The sequence below is a fragment of the Verticillium nonalfalfae genome (genome assembly GCF_003724135.2).
Source record: "Verticillium nonalfalfae strain VnAa140/NRRL 66861 chromosome Unknown scaffold_59, whole genome shotgun sequence".
NCBI lineage: Eukaryota > Fungi > Ascomycota > Sordariomycetes > Glomerellales > Plectosphaerellaceae > Verticillium > Verticillium nonalfalfae.
Window position 1 is genome coordinate 126,666 of NW_021167284.1, and position 21,196 is coordinate 147,861.

General features: G+C 55.5%; 6 protein-coding genes across 6 annotated transcripts; 4 read left to right on the forward strand and 2 right to left on the reverse strand.

Moving 5' to 3' along the window:
• Nucleotides 1-2,303: 2,303 nt before the first annotated feature.
• On the forward strand, nt 2,304-3,944 carry D7B24_007388 (uncharacterized protein; the record flags this gene model as incomplete). Its single annotated transcript, XM_028641498.1, has 4 exons — nt 2,304-2,602; nt 2,673-2,944; nt 3,000-3,370; nt 3,438-3,944. 4 exons carry the CDS (start codon nt 2,304-2,306, stop codon nt 3,942-3,944), a joined length of 1,449 nt encoding a protein of 482 aa, XP_028494491.1.
• Nucleotides 3,945-4,282: 338 nt separating this feature from the next.
• D7B24_007389 (uncharacterized protein) lies at nt 4,283-6,953 on the reverse strand (the record flags this gene model as incomplete). Its single annotated transcript, XM_028641499.1, has 8 exons — nt 4,283-4,802; nt 4,877-5,127; nt 5,182-5,619; nt 5,671-5,969; nt 6,032-6,495; nt 6,607-6,722; nt 6,857-6,866; nt 6,934-6,953. The coding sequence occupies 8 exons, from the start codon at nt 6,951-6,953 to the stop codon at nt 4,283-4,285; spliced, it is 2,118 nt and encodes a 705-aa protein (XP_028494492.1).
• Nucleotides 6,954-8,937: 1,984 nt separating this feature from the next.
• On the forward strand, nt 8,938-10,367 carry D7B24_007390 (uncharacterized protein; the record flags this gene model as incomplete). The annotated part of the gene is made up of 2 exons (XM_028641500.1): nt 8,938-9,080; nt 9,137-10,367. 2 exons carry the CDS (start codon nt 8,938-8,940, stop codon nt 10,365-10,367), a joined length of 1,374 nt encoding a protein of 457 aa, XP_028494493.1.
• Nucleotides 10,368-10,762: 395 nt separating this feature from the next.
• D7B24_007391 (uncharacterized protein) lies at nt 10,763-11,667 on the forward strand (the record flags this gene model as incomplete). The annotated part of the gene is made up of 2 exons (XM_028641501.1): nt 10,763-10,891; nt 11,353-11,667. The coding sequence occupies 2 exons, from the start codon at nt 10,763-10,765 to the stop codon at nt 11,665-11,667; spliced, it is 444 nt and encodes a 147-aa protein (XP_028494494.1).
• Nucleotides 11,668-12,643: 976 nt separating this feature from the next.
• On the forward strand, nt 12,644-14,063 carry D7B24_007392 (uncharacterized protein; the record flags this gene model as incomplete). The annotated part of the gene is made up of 4 exons (XM_028641502.1): nt 12,644-12,754; nt 12,937-12,980; nt 13,050-13,685; nt 13,886-14,063. 4 exons carry the CDS (start codon nt 12,644-12,646, stop codon nt 14,061-14,063), a joined length of 969 nt encoding a protein of 322 aa, XP_028494495.1.
• A 1,663-nt stretch (nt 14,064-15,726) lies between these two features.
• Nucleotides 15,727-19,239, reverse strand: FAP1 (FKBP12-associated protein; the record flags this gene model as incomplete). Its single annotated transcript, XM_028641503.1, has 4 exons — nt 15,727-16,778; nt 17,022-17,062; nt 18,372-18,698; nt 18,779-19,239. 4 exons carry the CDS (start codon nt 19,237-19,239, stop codon nt 15,727-15,729), a joined length of 1,881 nt encoding a protein of 626 aa, XP_028494496.1.
• Nucleotides 19,240-21,196: the final 1,957 nt, after the last annotated feature.

The following is a 21,196-nucleotide window of genomic DNA, read 5'->3' on the forward strand; positions in this document are numbered from 1 at the left end:
AATGGCACATGACTCCAGGGCTTTATTCGTATATTCTGATAACAGCAAAGTAAGGTAGGTAAGGTAGCTAGGTCGGTAAGCAACCTGCCTGCCTGCCTGGCTTCCTTCCTTCCTTGCTTGATCCCTACGTGCCTGCCTACTTGCCTGCCTGCCTGCTTGCCTGCCTAACTGCCGGCTTACCTACCTGCCTGCCTAACTGCCTGCCTAACTGCCTGCCTAACTGCCTGCCTAACTGCCTGCCTAACTGCCGGCTTACCTGCCTGCCTAACTGCCTACCTTACCTCCCTTTCTACCTTTCTCACCTGTACCTTCTCTATCCACCACGCCCATCCACCACCCAAGCAAAACAGCCATCGCCAACAGCCTCAATCAACTACAGGTTATCTCGAACCCTATCTCCCTATCGCAGGGACTCTAAGCTATCTTTCATGAATCCTTCCGTGTCAGCAGCCGCGGTAGCCTCCCGGCCTGGGCTGTGGCGAGTCTGTCACTCCTTCCTGGGCAATCTTTTCGTATGTGAGTGCTTTGGCCCGTGGAACCCTCAAGAAGCATGTCGAAATCTATGAGGAATACTAAGTAACTCGGTGTAGTATACAAGCATAAGGGAAAGATGGGGCACTCGGAGTCAAGCACAGCCTTCAACAAGTGCACGAGGATGATCAGTCAATCAACCTGAAAGACCTCAAAGTCCCGAGTATGACTTTAAACTGCTTGGGCTCAGGAAGGCCCTTAAACTTGTACATTGTCCCCAGGGTTTGATCGCCTGGTGGTCTTTTTATTTCACAAAAACTCCCCTTTTCTCCTTCACCCCTTTTCCCCGGCCCATCTCTCTCTTTCGCCATCATCACTCCTCCACTCTGTCGCCATCATCATTTCCTCCTCTACCATCGCCGCCTCTCTCTGTCGCCAACATCATCAATCCTCCTCTCTGACGCCATCATCAATCCTCCTCTCTGACGCCATCATCAATCCTCCTCTCTGACGCCATCATCAATCCTCCTCTCTGACGCCATCATCAATCCTCCTCTCTGACACCATCACTATCAATCCTCCTCTTTGACGCCATCATCATTTCCCTCCTCAGGTATCATCGCCGCTTCTCTCTTCTGGCATCACTATTACCTCTCCTTCCCGACACCACCATCATTTCTCAGTTCCAGTACCATCACCATGCCTCTATTCTCTCACTGCCACTGCCTCTGTTTCATGACGCTATCATCACTTCTCTCTTGCGGTGTCATCATCGACGAACAGACCTCACTGCCAAGCGCGCTCTCGCTGCTTCGGTATCATCACATCTCTAGTACTACAGCCTTCAGTCTACAGGTATTGGCCGGTCCGTTTTTCCTATATTGGTGTTATACGCCGTTTTCTGTGGCAGATGGCTAACTTCTCGGCAGAAACTTGGGAATCATGAGAGACACAGTACCTCCACCTGAAGCAGCCCGAAGACATATCCTGCTCGTTGATAGTGACCAACGAAATGTGCTTTCATCATGACATAATACCTTGTCGAACACCATACTCAAACTTCCCGGGCTCGGCAAGTATGCAGAATCACAGTGGTACAAGGACATCATTGCAATCCTAATGTCAACCACGGCCGCCGACGGCTGGAGCAGACACTGGAACAGAGCCATCACAGCCCAGGCTACCCATTACAAGATCGAAACGCAAAGCTCCTTCATTGCGCAGGCAAGGGTCTGTGGCAACTGTGTCTGGTTGAGAGTGAAGTGTCGAACGCATTGAAGACCGCCCATGATGATGCGGGGCACTGGAGACCCAATTGCACGAGAAGAAAGCTGGTGGCATCAGTGTACTGGCCGCGCATGGCATTGGACGTCATTGACTACATCGCCGGCTGCTGGATGTATGCAAGACATCAACCGAACAAGCCCAAAGCACCACCTGTGGACGTCCAGGTTTGTGAGTCCTTTCAACTCATGGGCATTGATCACCTGGGACCCTTCCCTGCCACGGTGAGAGGTTGTCGCTACATCCTGGTGCTGCTGGATTGCGAAATGTCGCTCGGCGGATGTTCGGCGGCCGCACTGTCCGGGCACCGCCGCTAAGAAAATTTGACCCGCTCCCGCTTCGCGACGACAACTCGGTAGCCGGATCTCCGGCGGCCGGCGGGCTCAGAAAGATTTTGGTCCCGTTGGAGCGGCGACTCCGACGTACGTCGACTTAAAGGCCTGCTGTTGTCGCTCGACTTTTGAAATGACAATCAAGCCCGGTACAGTCACATTCTTTCTGTCTGTCTTCTTTATTTCATCAGCAAACACACACCACCTTCGTTTACAATGGGCTTCAAGGTGATCATTGTTGGAGGCAGTATCTCCGGGCTGTCTCTAGCCAACATGCTGGAAAAGTTCGACATTGAGTATGTTCTTCTTGAAGGTCACTCAGTCATTGCGCCCCAGCTCGGCGCCAGTCTTGGGCTACTGCCGAGCGGCTTGCGCATTCTTGACCAACTTGGTTGTTACGAAAAGATCAAGGAACTGGCCGGCAATACGTACTACTCCGCCAGCATGCGCTTGTTCAGTGGAGAGACATGGGTTGATAAGGAACCCGTCACGTTTTCCGAAAAGCTGGAGGACAGGTATGATTGACTTCCACTCCTGCAAAATCCATTCGTGGGATGAAATCCTATGGCTAACTCGCCACGTCAGAATCGGTTATCCTCAAATGTTCATCGACCGCAGGACCGTCATTCAAGTGCTGTACGACAATCTCAAGTTCAAGAATCGAGTCATGACAGACAAACGGGTCACGCGGGTGGATCATCATGAAGACCATGTTGCAGTCCATACAAAGGATGGCTCCGTGTACACCGGTGACATCGTCATCGGTGGTGATGGTGTCCACAGCGCAGTCCGCAAAGAAATGTGGCGCCTGGCGTCTGAAGCCAGCCCTGGCCTCTTCAAAGACGATGAGCTCTCTGGTTTGTAACCCACAAGCCACCATTGAGGTTATGCATATTCTAACCACATCTGTAGGCCTTCAATCCGTATGCAAATGTATTTTCGGCATCTCCAAGAGGCCGAAAGCGGTGCCAACAGGACCGCTGCAAATCAACGCCTTCTTCAAGAATTGCAACTATATGGTTCTCACTGCGCCCGAGGAACGCTTGTACTGGTTCTTGTTTACCGAAATGGACAAGGCAAGCGGCAAGGATATTCCCCGATTCACAAAAGAAGACGAGCGTAAGCTCGCTGAGGAGCATTTCGGCGATCAAATTTCCGAGACCATGACCTTTGAGGATCTCTACAACCACGGACAGCAAACTACACTGGTCAGCGTTGAGGATCATGTGTTCCCCCGATGGCATTACCGAAGGATTCTCACCGTCGGAGACGCAGCTCACAAGGTATGCTGGACACAAATCCCCAGGCCCCAAGCTCTCTGGGCAAAAACTGACGTGACGGGAAACGCAGGTCCACCCCATCAGCGCACAGGGAGGCAACGGCGCCATGGAGACGTCCGCCGTCCTGGTCAATGCGCTCCGGCGCAAGCTGAAGGAGACGTCATGCAATGCCAAGTTGACAGAAAGCGATATTTCCGCTATTTTCGCCGAAGCTCAGGAGGCTCGCTTTGGTCGTGCCATGGCCGCTGTCAATCAGGGTCGACACACGAACGATGCCTCTATCAAGGAGACGTTCTTCTCCAAGATTTTCGTTGACTACTTCTTCCCGCGTTACGGCCAGTGGATGATCTTTAGCCTCATTGTCAAGAACACGGCCGGGGCTCCGACGATTGACGATATCCCTGTGCCGACAAGATACCTCGAAGCCGTCGCCCGCTATGAAAGGAACAATCCCAGCACCAGCACCGGCTGGAAGGTCTGGAGCTTTGTTTCGATTGGTGTTGCACTCATCACCGGGTTTTTCTACACAAAATTCTCGGCTGTGTTTCCCCAGCTCCTGACCATCAAGTCGCAGTAGCTTGCTGCGGGTTTTCTATGCTTCTCTATTTTTCTTTGTTCTTTCCCTATGTTGTCTAGACTTGTCAATAACATTGCTTCCCTGTATAATTTCTCATAGCATTAGCATTGGACGTTTGAGGTGTTTGGCATAATTGTATCTGATGAACGAATCTCGGTCAAACTCAACGTCGCACGTGGGTATGTGTGCCATGGGATGTAACCAGATACTGCTCAAAGAGCTTGAGCAACCTCTGCGCCCTGAGGACGGAACGAAGAGCATTTTCATTCCACAGTCATTAGCCTGGAGTCGCTGCTTGTCGAAATGGCCCGAGGAATTTCATGTGAATTCTATCTGAACTAACTGTCGCCTGGTTCCTGCAGTGACTGGATCGATGCTTGGTTATTATAGAACCAATCCTCCAACTGCGGCCCATTGCCCATCCAAAGTACCGGGTTGACTAGATTTTGGTCAATCTGTGCCTCTCCAGTGCCGAATTCGGTATCACGGTCGAGCGGCAGAGAGCCTGAATCAAACGCCAAAGATTGGTCCGCCTGTTGCCCCAGTTGTTGGCTGTTTGTCCGGACGACGCCGACATGAGGAACCCCGAGAGCAGCCAGACTTGCGTTCATCTGAGGGATAGATGAGTACTGCCCCCTGTTCTGTGCAACAGAGCCTCCGAGCTCGATGTACCGCCGCGCGATATTGTGGAGTACCTGGAAGAGATGCAGCATCTTGGCGGCTGGCTCCGAGAGAACCGACGCGGGTCCGATCGAGGTGGCGAACGCTTCGAGGCGAGCAAACTCGTCCTCACTTCTTGTCTCCATCACATGGCAGAACAGGACGATGAATGGGATAAAAGGTGCGAACAGAAGGGTCCTGATCAGGTCAGCATGGGTACGACCTAGCTCGGGCGGCTACGGAGCCCAGCCCGAACGCGGTGTGAGCCTTACCAGTGAATGTATGTTTGGAAGTACTTGCCTCCAGTCCTGTGTATGATCTCCATGCAGTCGTGATGCCGCTTTAGCGTCATTCTCGCAGCTTCAAGACAGTCAGAACTGAAGGTTGTGCGCGAGGATGAAGCCCTTGGAGCAGCTCGGTGGACATGAGTCAGCAAGGACAGCCGAAGGATGTCGTCCGAGGTGGCATAGAAGTCCATTAAATCGTCGCCCGAATTTTCTTTGGAGATTTCGAGCCATGCAATCTATCACCAGGGTCAGCAGTGGTTCACGCAGGGCATTTCGGATCATGCACTGACCCTGGTCTTTTGCGTCTCTTTATCAATGTCGCGCAAGCTCGACAGCAAGATCTCAACTCTGGACTGTCGCAAGGCATCGGGGAGGCCCACGGCGCCGGGACTGTAGAGCAGCTCGTAGATGTTGCCTTGGCATTTTGCAGTCTGTACCCATAACACGAAGAAGGCCAGGACGGGAGCCTGGTCAGGGGCCGAAGATGAGGGAGGGCTGACGGTGATGTCCCAGTCGGGAATCGTAGAGGGTCTGCCTAGGCGAAGGCTTAGACCTTTTTCAATATAATAAGTAGTCCAAAAGAGGAACTGGGCGTAGGCTGGGTCCTCTGCCACTTGGTTCTCTGTGGAAGCGGCTCGGTGATAGCCCAATGTCTGACACAATTCCGAAGCTTTAGACGACAATGCCCAGCACAGGGAAGATTTCGCGAATTGCAGAGTATAGAAGGCCTGCGGACCTGTCAGCAAGACAACCACAGCTACGGGCGAAGGAAAACTCACGCCGAACAGCAGAGCAGCTATGGCATCCGAGGTTGCCGGAAAATAAAGGGGCAGGTTCGCGAGCCCGGTCTCAAGGTTCTCGCGACACGATTGAGCATACGTCATGTATTGCTCCTTCTCGCCAGGGGCAATGTCGGACGACAGGGCATAATCCCAACATAGTGAATACAATCCAGCATTGACACTAATAAAATCAAAAGCCGAGTGGTCCTCAGAGAAGTAGACATTGAGACAAAGATCACCGAACGGCCGCATCGTGATGAACTCGTAGATCCAGCCGGTCCCGGCGAGCTTCTGCGCTAATGAGGAACCAGAAGCGTCAGTCTTGGGTTCTCATCGACATAGGATGGATTGCACGTACTTTTCGCCAGGCGGATGAGAGCCACTGACGTTTGAATGGGCGGTAGCTCTGAGATCCGTTGCTGCGCACTCTCTTTTGGTTTTGCGAGACTCAACACGGATTCGTGAGTCTCAGGTTGCCGCCGTGACGCGCTGACGAGGCCTGAGAGCGCTTTCATGGTCCTGTCAATCTCAGGATCAGGGTGATGAAGAGAGCCTTCCTCGACAAGGCCTTGAAGGAAATCGTGGACGAAGGCAGAGTGTGCCGATAGCGAAGACTCCCCTTCAGTCACTTGTCCAGCTGCTGGCTCTGATGGGCCTGCACGACTGGCTGGCGAGGTGGCAGGAGGAACCATGGGGACTGTAGCTGTCTTGGTATTTTTGAGCCCTGGACTACTGCTAGAGGCTGACAAGATGATCTTGAGATCCTCCAGCAATTTGGTGACGCCGTCAAGCCGGTGGTCGAGAACATCGATATTCCTTTCACTAGACGTCCAGTCCTGTTATCCAAGCCCTGTTTACTTCGAAGGGTACACACATCGCTGGAGGGGGATAGAAAGATCCCAATGCCAGGGAGAGGGGACGTAGGATGCGTACTATTGAGACGTGAGAAGGATTCGTGTGCGCTTCTCTCTAGGCTTGACGGTCACTTGAACACACTCGACGCCGACACGCCGGCAATGAGAACAGGGAGACCCTTTGTCGCAGCGGATCTGACCCACGATTAGCGTTGAAGCAGGATACACAATGACATGCACTCGAGGGCCACTTGAACATTGATGTGCAGGCCCCATTCATGTGAGGTATCGACCATAGGACCCACGAAGACATACCTTGCGAACCCGACAAGCCTCGCACTACAATTCGGTAAGCTGGAGCGCGTGAAAGCACGGCGTCGTAGACGCATCAAAAAAGAGGACTCACAGCTCCACGCCCCGGTTCATGCTGTCATGGTGCCGCTGGTGGCTGCCATGATGGGGACTCGGGGTCCTCGTCACCATCCACGGCATTGTACCGTACATCATCCATGATTTGGGATGTGGGCCGTCCGTACGAAAACTGGACGCCTGCTGTGGGGTTGGAGGATGCAGTGCGTTGTGTACGAGGCTCAAAACACTGCAGTATGTAGTTCCATGTGTTTGGCTTGATGTGCTTGTCGAGGTCCAAGTATCGACTTTGGACACCTCCCTACCTACCTACCTACCTTACCTTACTTTAGGTAGTGTGGGTGGTTGTTAACTGAAACGGTGACTTTGATCTTCAATGTCGACCGCCAGGTACCTTAGGAGGGTACCCAGGTCGCTGGTCGACAGGCCATTTCTGGTGTCCAAGGTCATCAGCGCCTGGCCCCAGCGACAATCCCCCGCCGCATGAGTCATCGGAATGCGCTGTCTTTGCTTTGTTTACAGGTGTCTACCTACCTACCTACCTACCTACCTACCTAGGTTCTGCTAGCGAGTGGCCTCTAGTGGGCCCTGGGACCTGTCAAGCATTCAAGGTATCTGGGTACCTAATTCAGGTAGGTGCGTTACCGTACCTACCTCTTAGGTAAGGTGGCTAGGGATCTACCTAAGGTATCTTACCCAAGGTACCGGGCCCTGGGTACCGGGCCAAAGAATCACCCGAATCGCGAAGTGATTCCTCCGGCCCCCAACATTTGGCGCTGCAATCCTGGTCCATCCAAGGTATACATCGAGGCGCCTCACTGGTCCGACAACATTCCAGCCCATCCCCTATTATTGCGCTGTGCTCTCAAGCGCCACTACTGTCAAAGGGAAACGCACGTTAGGACCTGAAAACACACACGCCATGACGAACACTTGAAGCGCACTTGCCGCTAGTCAGGAGGAGCTCGGCCAGTGGCCCAGCTCACAGAGCTTGACCACGGTCTACATGGCCAGACGACGAGGCTCTGTTCGTGGGAGTCGAGTGTCCCTGTCCCTGGCTGGCGACCAGCCTGGGATCTTTGCAAGCACCGTTGCACCCAAGCATCTTGCCACATGGCCAAACCGATCTTGGAGGTTGTCCGAGTCGTGTGTTTCGACAAGATGCAGCCTTACGCTTTCAGACCACCGCGTGGGTTCTGATCAATTTTATTTCAGCCACTGGACGACTGTTCGGCCGACATGTAACGGGGCTAGACCGATGTGGTACAAGCAGACCATGCCTTCGCCGAGAAACCCTGCACATCTGCTTCGGGGCTTTCCATCACTGGCCCCTTTCATCAAAGGCCCCCCACACATTACGGTTGTTGCCGTTTCCCGGCCCGAGATCTGTTGCGACGTGGTTGAGGCGGACAAGGCATCATCAATGGTTGCAGGTTCAACTTGGAGCCAATGGTGAGATGCTGTGCCTGACTAGAGGATAACCTTGGTGAAAACCGCGCCATACGTCTCGACGCTTCGACACTGCGATTCGTCTTGCGCAGGACAACGGGCATCGCAACTCTGGATTGATACCTTCGTCTGGATATTCGCATTCGCCTCTTCAGGATGTGCATTAGCGCCACAGACCTCGGCCCCAGCCTGGTAAACGCCAATGATAAAGCCTCCGTGAATCCTGGACCGTCCCTGGTGGGCTTTCCTATTCGAGAAGTCTCCGAGCAGCTTGCCATATCCAGCCTGGGTGGAGGGATGCCGAACATCACGATATAAGTTGCGTTCCCTCAGATGCAGTGATCAGTCACGCCCAGGGCACACGCCATTTTGTTCTGCCATCTTGGTTACTGTCACTCTTTACACCATTTCAGCATTCGTTTCACATCACGTCTTCGCTTCTTTGCCTATTTTCACAGTGTTCAGGATAGTTCGTCCGGGCTTTCTTCCGCCGGCTGGTCTGATATTCCTCGAGGTACCCGCCACCTGATACACAGAAACATTACCATCTCTACTTTCACTCAAGTCCTGTTTTCAAGAAAGAACCGCTAGGATGCGTGCCTCTATTTTTCTCGCCGTCGCGGCCGGCGTCCTGTCCCCGGCGTATGCTCAGGTCGTAGGCAAGGCGTTCGGAATGGCCGCCGGCACGACCGGTGGCGGCAGCGCGACGCCGGCCGCCCCGGCCGACATCAAGCAGTGAGCAAATCCAGGCTCATCTCTCGTGCTGTGGACGCATATTGACTCGGAACCAGGCTCGCTGCATGGCTCGCCGACAGCACGCCCCGTGTCATCTTGATCGACCGGGAATTCAACTTCATCGGCTCCGAGGGCACAGCGACCTCGGCCGGCTGTGAGAACAAGGACTGCCCCGTATCCAAGGGCGGCCAGGACTACATTGGAACGCTTTCATGCGGCGACACAGCCAGGATGAACCCCATTGCCTCGGTCAAGTACGACACTGCCGGCACAAAGCCCATGCCCGTCGGCAGCAACAAGTCCATCATCGGTGTCGGCAACAAGGGTGCCATTGTCGGCAAGGGTCTGCGCATCATCGGCTCGAAGAACATCATCATCCAGAACATTCACTTCACCAACATCAACCCCAAGTCGGTGTGGGGCGGCGATGCCCTGACGCTGGGCAACACGGACAACATCTGGATCGACCACAACAAGTTCTCCCTCGTCGGCCGCCAGTTCATCGTCTCGGGCTGGGACGCCGCCGGCCGTGTCACCGTGTCGAACAACGAGTTTGACGGCGCGACCAAGTGGTCCGCCAGCTGCAACGGCCAGCACTATTGGGCCCTCCTCTTCATCGGCGCCAAGGACCTCTTCACCTTCTCGGGCAACTGGCTGCACGACATCTCGGGCCGCGCGCCGCACTACGGCACCGACAAGAACGGCGCCACCAATGTCTTCCACGCCGTCAACAACCTCTTTGAGAACATGAGCGGCCACGCCTTCGACATTGAGCCCGCCACCTGGAGCCTCCTCGAGGGCAACGTCTTCAAGGGCGTCAAGCAGCCCGTGACCCCGCAGTCCACGACCCGCGCCAACAGCGTCTACATCCAGGACAAGGGCACCGCCTGCGTCTCCGCCATCGGCCGCGCCTGCCAGCCCAACCAGCGCGACAGCACCTCCGGCACCATCCCCGCCATCGAGGAGACCGACGCCCTGACCCAGCTGCGCAAGGACGCCGGCGCCAACATTGCCCCGGCCAAGCCGGCCTCCGGCGTCGAGGCGAGCGTCAAGGCCAACGCCGGTGTCGGAAAGATCAACGCCGGTGCCACGACGCCCGCTCCGGCGCCCAAGCCCACCACTACCACGGCTGCTGCGCCCAAGCCCACCGCTACGACGCCGTCGACGGGAGGCTCCGGCACCGCCCCTCTCTGGGGCCAGTGCGGCGGTTCCGGCTGGACTGGTGCCACCAAGTGCGCGCAGGGCACCTGCAAGGTGCAGAACCAGTGGTACTCCCAGTGCCTCTGAGCCTACAGGCCAGTTGAATGACGAGGCGTCATGACGACCTGAGCCTGTCGCTTGGTGGTTTGCCTTGTTCGTTTTTTTTCTCCTTCTGGCGAACCACTGGACGCTTGTCCTTAGTTAGTAGATACTTTAGTTCCATACGTGTCCATATTACATCATGCAATAAAGATGCGCAAGACGCTTTTCTGCAGCATCATATGACTTGCGTGTCATCCACGGAATACACTGTGCAGGGTTGTGATGAAGAAGCGAATCGCCAAGAAGAGCTACTATGAAGTTGCTGTTGATGGGTGAAGAGGGATAGTATCACGTGTTGACGCGATGTTTCAGTGGGAAATTGACAACAGACGTACCAACTGGCCAGCTGCCATCATCTGCACGACAAAGACCCCCTTGACATGGACGACGCCTCTCCAACTGAGCAGTCTGCTGCCAAACCCAGGGCTTACAGCCGTGCCATGGCTCTCGATCGTGCATATTTCGAAGCGTTTGAGTGGGCTCCTTCTCGAGCGAGCCACGTTGGACCCGTGAGCCGGATCCAGAAGCCAGTCGCGCCACCGTCGAGTCACTGTCAGGATCGAAGAATGCGCGTCAGATCAGCGTCGTAGCGTAAGGTGCCTTCAACAAGCTCTACCTCATCCTGAGGGTGTCTTTGCCTGTCGGCCCACGATGCAAGACACGGTGTGAAGTCGCCACATTGGAGTGGATGTCTCGGAACACTGAGATGCCTGTCCTCAAGGTCATATTGCACGATGCATCGCGGCACAGTCGCATTGGCTTTGAGTGGATCCTTACGAGCAAGCTCCCGGGCGAGGCTTGGGCGACGCGCTGGCAGTCGATGGCCTATGCAACCAAGGAGCAGCTGGCGAAGAGATTTTTTTGCTATTCGTCGCACGTCTTCAGGAAGCAGTGTCGAGTCATCGGCAACATCCATTCCTCTTCGGCGTCAGCGAAAGCAGGGCGCATCGTGTCGATGCACTTCTTCTAGGAAAACGGCATCCACGAGGACGTACCCCGCGGCCCGTTCAAGACGACCCGCGACTGGATGAAGGCGCGCCTGATGCTGAGCAGCCGAGAATGCCATGGCAGGATTGCAAGATATTCTGCGCAGAGCGAGATGGATAGCGACGATGAGGAGGACTTCGAATACGCCGAGCAGACTCTGGACAGCATCAAGAAGCTTCAGCCTCTCTATTGGACGTTGTGTTTCCGCCCGCAGAGGACCCCGAGCCTGAAGCGACCATGGTGTTCCACGACGACCGCTCCTTGCATAACATACTCGTGGATAGCGACGGAAATTTGACAGGCGTTGTGGATTGGGAGTGTGTCTCAGCACTTCCCCCTGTGGGCATCGTGCTATTTCCCGTCTTTCCTGAACGATAAACCACGGAACTCCATGCCAGGTGGGTCAAATTATGACGTCGATCCCAATGGAGAAATCGATGGGCTGTACTGGGACAGTTTGAAAGAGTATGAACTGACGCGTCTCAGTAGGATGTTCCTGGAAGAAATGGCAAGCCTGGAACCCGGATGGATGGAGGTATTCGAATCCAGCGCGTAGAAGCGTGATTTGGACATGGCAGTGCGCCACTGTGACGACGACTTTCTCGCTGAGCGCATCAAAGCCTGGGTAGACGATGTGACGAAGGGACGTGTGGATGAAGCTGGATTGTTCGAGCGGATATATGAGGATTGAGAGCAGGCCCTCGATAGGCATCATCAGCCCAACACTGCAAAGGGACACGAGCTGAATCGCCTTGGATCATGCAGCAAGGGTCGTTGGGGTACCAAGCACTATGAGTTGATTGCATGGCCGATATGCCGCCCGAACCATGTCACCTTCCCCCACCAACTCGCCCATTCTGAGACGATCGACCCCTGGTGGCCGGGGATGCGCACAGACCAGCAACTGTTGGGATGAGCCTCGTTCGTCTTGTGTCTTCGCCTGGGGTTTTGGGCTTCTGGGCCCCCATCCTGTCCTCTGATCTCTGTTCTCCATCCTCCTCGGGTCACACACACTCATAACCCACACACACCTGCTGACCGCCCAATCTATCTCGGGACGAACAACGACCCTTCACGAGCGAAACCCGCCGACAGGACATCACGACGACGACCAAGTCATCGAGTGACACGGCTTGAGCCTTCACACTTGCATCCCTTGCCTGCACTCCACAAAGCGCCTCCCGACAATGAAGTGACGGTCGGCATCTCGGACACGTCGTCTCTCAGTCCAATTACCACCAGCCAAGTCCAAAGCTAAAGCTCGACCCGAAGCCATGGCCTCCTCGAACCCCCCCTCCTCCAACTCGCCGACCTTTCTCGAGCAGACAGCATCCATGCTGAGCACTGCTGGCGCCTATCTGCGCCTTCCGGCCCTCGCCTCCACGGTACGACTACATGCTGTCTCCCCTCCTCTTCCTCCTTCTCCTTCTCCTTCTCCACCCCCTGCTTCTGAAGCTAGGACTGTCCTCCTCATGTCAAACCCACACGATTCTTGACCATGAAGGCTCGTAGCCGGTCCAAGGCCGCCTTGAAGGGTGACACAAGCTGACACGGTGTTGTTGTACAGGGCGTTGCTGCGGTTCTGACCTCGCTGCTCTACTTCAAACAGAAGTACGTCGCCCAGTCCCGACTCTCCAACCCAAACCCCCCTTTTGGGCACACCCTCTGACACGTCTCCAGGGCCCTCATCTACCCTTCACACATGCCCCCGAATGCCCGCACCGAAGTGCCCCGACCATCCCAGTTCGGTATTAAGGATTTCGAAGAGCTGGTAATCCCTACCAACGATGGCGAGAAGCTGTCCGCCTTCTACATTCGCGGCCCCCGTGGCAACCGCAACTCCGACATCACGGTTCTCATGTTCCACGGCAACGCCGGCAACATCGGTCACCGCCTGCCCATCGCTCGCATGCTGATCAACTTCATCGGCTGCAATGTCTTCATGCTCGAGTACCGCGGCTACGGTCTGTCGACTGGCGAGCCCGACGAATCGGGTCTCTACACCGACGCCCAGACCGCCATCGAGTACCTCCGCGCCCGCGCCGAGACGAGCAACCATAAGCTGGTGGTCTACGGCCAGAGCCTGGGCGGCGCCGTCGCCGTCAAGCTCGTCTCGAAGCACCAGAAGCACGGCGATATCGCGGGCCTCGTCCTCGAGAACACGTTCCTCTCGATGCGGAAGCTCATCCCCTCCGTCATCCCACCGGCTCGCTACCTGACCTACCTCTGCCACCAGGTCTGGCCGACCGACTCAGTGATCCATAACGTGTCCGTGCCGATCCTTTTCCTGTCTGGCCTACAGGATGAGATTGTTCCGTGAGTTTTGCATCCGCCCCTTCTCTTTTATTTTCTTCTCATATGATGCCAAATTATCACCCACAAAAGATGAGTTTTCCCTCGGGGAAGCGTTGAATACCTTTTTCACCACTTATTGTCTGACACGAAGAATCACTTTCTCTCTCTTTGAAACCTGATCACTCGAGGACTCGCGGCCGCTGACTCTAGCAACATGATAGGCCAAATCACATGCGCCAGCTCTACGACCTTGCCACAGCTCCCATCAAGATCTGGAAGCCGCTGCCTGGCGGTGACCACAACTCGAGCGTACTCGAGGAAGGGTACTTCGAGGCAATCTCCGACTTCATCACCTCCGTCACGGGCGACGAAAAGAAGGCCGACCGACAGCGCTTGTAGGAAAGACATGGCGCGAAACGAGAAGCCCTGGGCGCCGCGGCCCGCGAAGAAGAGGAGCAGCAGCAGGACCAACACGACGCGCGGGTGAGGATGAGGCGGCGCTCCATCGGGAGGCTTTTGGTCTGCCGACAATGCAGACGGAACAGGCTGCCGATGGTGAAGCCTATTGTGAACGTGGGGCATGCGAAGGGTGGCAGTGAGGTGTGAATGGCAGGCAGGCGTGGCTGAGATGCGACATTGAGAATGGAAAACGGCGGCTGCATTGGACAAGGCCCTCGACCATGGGCGACATTTCTTCCTGGTTGAGGTGGTGATCATCAAACGATACCCCTCGGTATTTCTTTTTATTAATTCACTCCTAGAGAGTCGACACACGTCGGGGTGGCGGTGCGGAGGCGGAGAGCATGTTACATAGGTACCGACGACCTGTACATACACACTGACGAAGTCCACGATGAATGCTTATATGGATTGCTTGCTTATCCAGCATATGTGTGCAAGACGGAGCTCGTGCTCGCGCATGCGTCAAGACAGTACCCGCAGGCTTGTTCGACGGCCCATGGTGCAGCTAGCTTCTGTCGTTGCATCACCCGGGTACCGCCAAGTCAGGCTGAACACATTGTGGAAAACAAAAGTTCAGTTGGCACAGAGGATGTACTGGGTTTCGTCGTGGGCCCCGCTATGCCGGGAGGAAAGTTTGGAGCACTGGGTCCCTGTGTCTCGTCACGATCCGCATCGTGCTCCAAGCTGTAACAGTTGGACAAAGAGCCAGCGGAGGTTTGACTTTTGTTTTCCCCCCTTTGCCCCCGCCCTGGTCTTGCTTTTCGGGAGCTGTCTCTCGTCTCGGACAGAAAACCTATGACTGCTTTCTGTCTTGGTTGAATACGAGGTGGCTGATCGTTCGTCGACCGCGCGTCTCGGCTGTTGCACCCGCGTCTTCGAGCAACTGCAGGGCGGGACGGTAATTCCTCACGAACGAGGTATGACGGGGTCGCAGATCCGTGTGTTGGGCTTGGTCGGGACGCCTTTGGCCAGCACCGATCCGCCCAGACCTCCCTGAAGCAACGTCGTGCCTTGCGGGGTTGGCGTATGCTCGTCGCTCTCCTGTTAGGGTGGCATGTCCTGTTCATAGGTTGGGAGGTGTTGATATGACCGGCCGACTTGGCGATGACTTCTGGCTTGGAGGAAAGGCTTCGTTGGGGTGGGCGTGGACGGCAGAGACTGTGAGCTGGATGGGAAGGTCTGATGTCTTGCTCGCCTCGGCTCACGAGGCCTTCATGGTGAGTGGAAGACTTTTGTCTAGGAGGGAAAAAGGCCTACATGATTGAAGAAACTACTGCATCTTCGTCCTAATCACAGCTCGCTACCTACATTCGAGATGTTTCGACTGTCTCAGTCTGGGCTCACGACCACAGATAGAAGATCACGAGATACTGGATAGCCTTGATGAAAATACTCTTTTAACCGATTTAGAGGCGTTGTCAGCAGACTGAAAATATCTCCCTGGTTGGTGGCATGTTGCCAGCCATCTTGGATGCTTTGTGCATGTGATGTGGGCAGACGCCAAGGTTTGTGGTTTGTTTAAAAAGAATTGACATTTGTTTGTATCGTAAAACGAAGCTGTAGTCTCACGGCGACTGAAAAATGGGAATGGCCACAGAGCCTAATCATCCATTTTCTCCGCAGCAGCCTCCCAGTCTTCCTCCGTCTCTTGCACAATCTTCTTTCTCGGAAGCCTCGAGAAACTCACGAACCCGCTAGCAGGTTTCTTCTCGACAGGCGCCGGCGCCGCAGCCTGCGGCCTCCGCCCCACGACGGAGCTCCAGCCGCCAGCATCCTTCGTCTCCCCCGTGACCTCTTTCCGCAAGACATTCTGGTCCTGGTCCGCATGCACGAGCGTCACGGCACCGGCTAAGCCGGCTTTAGCAACCGTGCGTGTGATTGTTGGTTTAAGGTTCGCGAGCGAGGTCTCAACGTTCGCAGTGCTGGAGCCCCAGCTCGAGACGGGCGTCGCGCGGACGAGGACCTCATCTGACGGCAGGAAGCTCGTCGTAAAAGACAGATTGTTATGCGCCGCAAAATCTCCTGCAAGAGCAGCGTCCAGCTCCTCAATGGTCAGCGCGAACCGCGGGGTCGAGAGCAGCAGCGCGTTGAACGGCGCCTGCTTGGGCGCCTCGGACGCAGACGCTCCGGCCTTGGCCGCCGCAGCTTGCACATTCTTGATCTTGACGCACTGAGCGAGGGTCTTGGAGGGCGCCGACACGAAACGTGGTGTCTTGAAGACGCTGACGTGACGGTGCGGCTCGGGATCCTGACTCTCCGTGTCCAAGCCAAAGTCCTCGGCGAGGGCGTGGAGGAAGGCTCGCTGCGAAGGCGGCATGGGCTTGAAGCGTATTCGCTTTTCGGCGGCGTCCGAGGCGAAGACGCGGAACTCGCGCTCTTGGGTCTGACACCAACGCACGCTGTCGCGGAATAGCTTCAACGTGGTATCTGAGTAGGGAACATGATCGTCGGTGTGAGTTGCAGGATCGATGCTGAGGGCGGCTGCAAGTTTCTGGTTGCGCTGGAGACGAAGGCACTCGTCGTCGCACTTGAGAGTTTCGCGTTCAGGCTCCGGGTTGATACGGGTGGCGAGACATTTGATTTCCTTCTTGCGGTGTTGGCAAGCACAAGTGATAAACTCCTTAGCCTGGCACGTCTTATCCTCTTTGCAGGCTGGTAATTGTTAGCATCCAAGTCCGAGGGAGTCACGGTGATCCTTACGGTATGGCGCATGGCAGTTATCTTGGTCTGCGTGCCCACAAGACTTTCTTGATTTGCCACAAGGCTGATTACAGTGAGAGCCAGTTATGTCGGCATCCTCACATTGACCTGGTCGATGGCACTGTTTCTTGCACGTGTGCGTTCTGCCACCGTGTCAGCGTCATCCTGCTGAGCACCTCAACGACCGAAACTTACCCGCATTTAAGCTTCTCGCTGCAGGGAAGTCCACAGCGGACCTCTTCGAACCAGCATGGCTGGTTCTTGAGTCTCTGCTTACCACAGATGCATGGCTTTTCAACCAAAAATGGGCACTTTGGGCACGCGATGTCATCGGGATGACAGTTGTGCGACACCGGCGGATGTCCACAAACCGGCCGCCTCGTGCAGTCGAAACGACACTCTGGAGGTCTAGTTCCACATGGTTGAGGCGGCTGCAACACCGTGCGGCCACAAGTGCAGCTAATCTCGTCGAAGACGGCCTCGAGACAACTCCCGCACGGCCCTCGGTGACATATCTGTTGGCACTGATGAGCACCGCACTTGAGGGTCCTCCCACAAACGCGGATGCAGATATGCTCGGCCTCAATCTCATCCGAGTTCTGCAACTTATTCTTCCGCTTTGCTGCCTGCCTCTCAACCGCCTTCTTCTCGCCAGGACAACAGCGGTCGCCGCACTGGTGACGACCGCAGTTCAACTGCGCTTGACACACTCTCATACACACGGGAAGAGTCATGTCATCGCCATGGCAGAGCGTCCGGCTGGATGTGCGGCCGCATCTGCAGGCAATGTCCATCCTCTGGTAACAAGGTGGGCAAGGGCCAACGTGGCACGTCCTGTCACACTCGTGCCCACACGCTAGGGTCTTGCCGCATATCTCCTGACAGTGAGGAACAGGATCCTGGCATGACTGCCGTGGTTGTTCGAGCAGTCGTTCCAGCGGCGTTTTGCCACAAGGGCAGCTTTTGACAACATTGGGAGAAAGTGGACAATGAGCTTCAACCTCATCCTGGGGGTGGCAGGTTTTCTGGCATTCGTGATGGCCACAGTCGTATTTCCGTCCACAAGAAGCCCCGCAGTCGAAACAGCCATCAAATGGCTCTTGAGGTTGCACAGAATCCTTTTCCGAGGCGTCAATTTGGCCATAATTGAAAGAAGTCCGCACCTCGTCCCGACGATCGCAAGGAATCTCCTTCTCGACCTTGCCACAATAGCAACGTGATACCATCGGCACGGTACAGCTGCCACATAGACCAGAGTGGCACTCTTGTTCACAAAAGTGCTCTCCGCATGGCAGCAGGTCGCCACAAATCTCCTTGCAGCTCCAGCCATTGTCGTAGTCGGTGTCGCTGCAACGCTTGGTGCTCTCCTGCTTGCCGCAGAAACAGGGCTGTGTCGGTCCCATCAAATCGCACGGACGACACGGCCCGGCGTGACAGTCTGAAAAGCAGAGATGAGGACATGTCGCTCGCGGCTTCGTGCAGGTTTGGCCGCACGAGTGTGGCGGGAGACTGCCAACATTCTGAGGATTGATGTCTTTGCCACACCAGCAGTGGTATGAGCTGGGGTGTTCCGTCAACTTTGAGTTGCAGCCAGGGCATCGCCATGTCCTGGGCTGATCGGGCTGTTCTTGTTCCTGGGGATTCGGCTTCTCGATCTGGCTCTTGTGCCATTTCTTGACACAGGGAAGATGGACGACAGTCCAGCACAGGTTACAGGACCAAACCTTCGAGGACCGCAGGACTTCGCTGGCGCAGATGACACACTCATACTGTCCATTGCTGATGTCCTGGTGAATACGAGTGGGCAGATCCTCAGCCGTTGACTTTGGAGCCAGAGGATATTGGGGTGCTTTCTGTCTTGGTGGTTGTCTGCTGGTCCCCTATTAGTTTCGCATTCTTTCATTCTCTCTTCTCTCATGCTTCCCGATGCGCCACCAGGCACAGCGACATACCTCTTCGGAGCGATGGCCTGGCCGGGCACAAACTCTGCAGCAGCCGCACTCAGCCCAGCGTCCCCGTCGACCTGACCTCCACCATCCGCCATTTCTGACGTCAGGTGGCCGCCAAAGGCCCTCTGCGTTCCCGCAACGAAACCTCCACTGCGAACAGCACCTCCCCTGCCAGCTCTCAAGCCTCCACCGCCGCCACCTCGTCCCCTCCCCCTGGCCCTCCCCCGCCCTCGCGACGATGACGATGCAACGGCATCGCCTGAATCGTTTGCAGGTGTCGGAGAGCCGTTGGTCCTCTCGACAGGAGCAGCAGCCGCCGGCTGTCCACCCTGCTCAGCAGCGCCGCCACGGCCCTGCCCCTGGCCGCCACGACCGCCGCGCTGCCCTCTCCGCCGCTGCCTCGGGCGTCCCCGACTTCCCTGGGCGCCGTCACTCGCAGGAGCTGAGCTTGCCTCTGCCGGCATGATTGTGTTGATGTGAGCCTGATCGTGGGTGTTGCCGTCCAGTGTGAGGGGTGAAAAGCCTTCAATGGCTATCTGCCTGCCTACGTTTGCGAGGTGAGGCGTAGATTTTTGTGGCGCGTGCGCTTTTTGAAATACAGCGACTTTTGAAATGCTCTGGTCGAACCGAAAAGCTCGGGACCTTGAGGGCGAAAAGAAAGAAAGAAAGGAACAAGGAAAATTCCCAAGTCTCGTGAACGAATAACTCGCTTCCCTGGATCCTCCACTGTACTCAATCGTGCTGTTCGTTGAAGGTGGAAGAGAAGAAATCCGTCGTGGCGGCAAGAACGTCGTCGTCCATATAACGGGATTGTGGGTCCACCAGGCTGTGGCGATGCTACCCGCCTGCCGCCTGCCAGCCTCACGTTTTTGCCATACTGAATGTGGCTGACAAATGATGATCACTATGAGTCATGCCGGGTGCGCCGTCGTGTCGTGGGCATTTGGGTTAAAAAAAAAAAAAAAGGCTGCAATGCACAGCTGGAATGAAATTCGAGGCGACACTTATCTGCTATTCAAAAGTGCATTTGGAACGCCCATGCTGTGCTGTAGGCGAAAGTGTTGACTCATCTAGCCGACTGAGTTTCGACTCGTCCAAGGGCACTTTCAGGCGCCTGGTGCGGTTCTGGAAATCCGGACGACATACAATGCACCTGAGTCCAGTCGGGCTTTCTCGCGACAGCCATGACCAAGCTGATATGACGCGCTTAGCATTGCGTTGCTGTTGGGAACTATTGGGTAGTCTGAGGCTCTGATGATCGTAAAGCGCATCTCACGGAAGCCGTCTTAGAATGTTCGCTCGAGACAATGTACTGGAGTTTTCTGTCAAACCCGAGCCGAAGGGAACACCATTACTCTGACAGCACAGTCCCATGCCCCATCTACGCCAGATGGACCCCAACAGCCGTTGAAAACGGTTACGACTCATTCCAAGTGACATGCGGACGCGCGATGCAGCCCTACGCCAGACTTGGTACACAGCATTGTTCGTTCCCTCCAATGACTGTGGGTCCGAATCGAGAGGCTCGCTGTGGCTTCCCACTGCTATAGTTCACCACTGGGATGCGTCTACGACTGCAGACCGATCCTCGCCTCGTGTTGCAGAGACGAAGTGCGGCGTCCCAAAGGAGCAGCACTGAATCTCTTTGCCTGAACACGCTTTCTTCTCCCGTCCGATGTGGGGGTGGGGGTGAAGCTGTTGGTCCCCTTGATATCCAAAGGGTAGTTATCTCACAACTTACTCAGGAGCTTAACACATGTCGAAACAGCACATCTTAAAACAGCCGCATCGATGGATTGCCCTAGAGTCATGTCATGCGAATTGACACATCATGTGCTAGATCAGGAACTGCTGGCAGCCAGCCATGAGCATAGGAACCACGATACGCCTTCAGACAAGACCAGTGCATAGAGCTCTCCGGTTCCGGGGGAAGGGGGGCAGACGCAGCCTGTAGTGTCATCATGCGAACGCAGGAGGCCTGCCACCAAGACATGTGCATATGCGCAGCTGGGTTTGGCAAGTCAGGACGTGGATTCACGCAAGCGAGGTGTGATAGCAGTCTTCAAGCGTAGGACAATAACACCTAGTCCTGTCTATACATAAACTTGTGGCGACATGGCGACGCCTCTGAAGATCATGTCACGAACTCTTCCCTATAAGCTTGATGGCTTCTTATCGCATCCGCAACCTGCGGTGAGGCTGACTTAGTCTGGCGTGGATCTTGGCGCCACAAGCAGATGGCCTTGTCTGAACCCGTGAGGCGAACCAGAGCCCAGCTTGGCGGGAGATCATCTTACCCAGACGGGATGGGAAACTATTGCCCGAGCTAGTGTTCCGTGGCCTTGTTCTACATGTTCGTGCCGTTGCTCAAACGACCTTGATTACTGAGGGCCGGCCGCCCGGTTAGGCATCCGAGAGCCC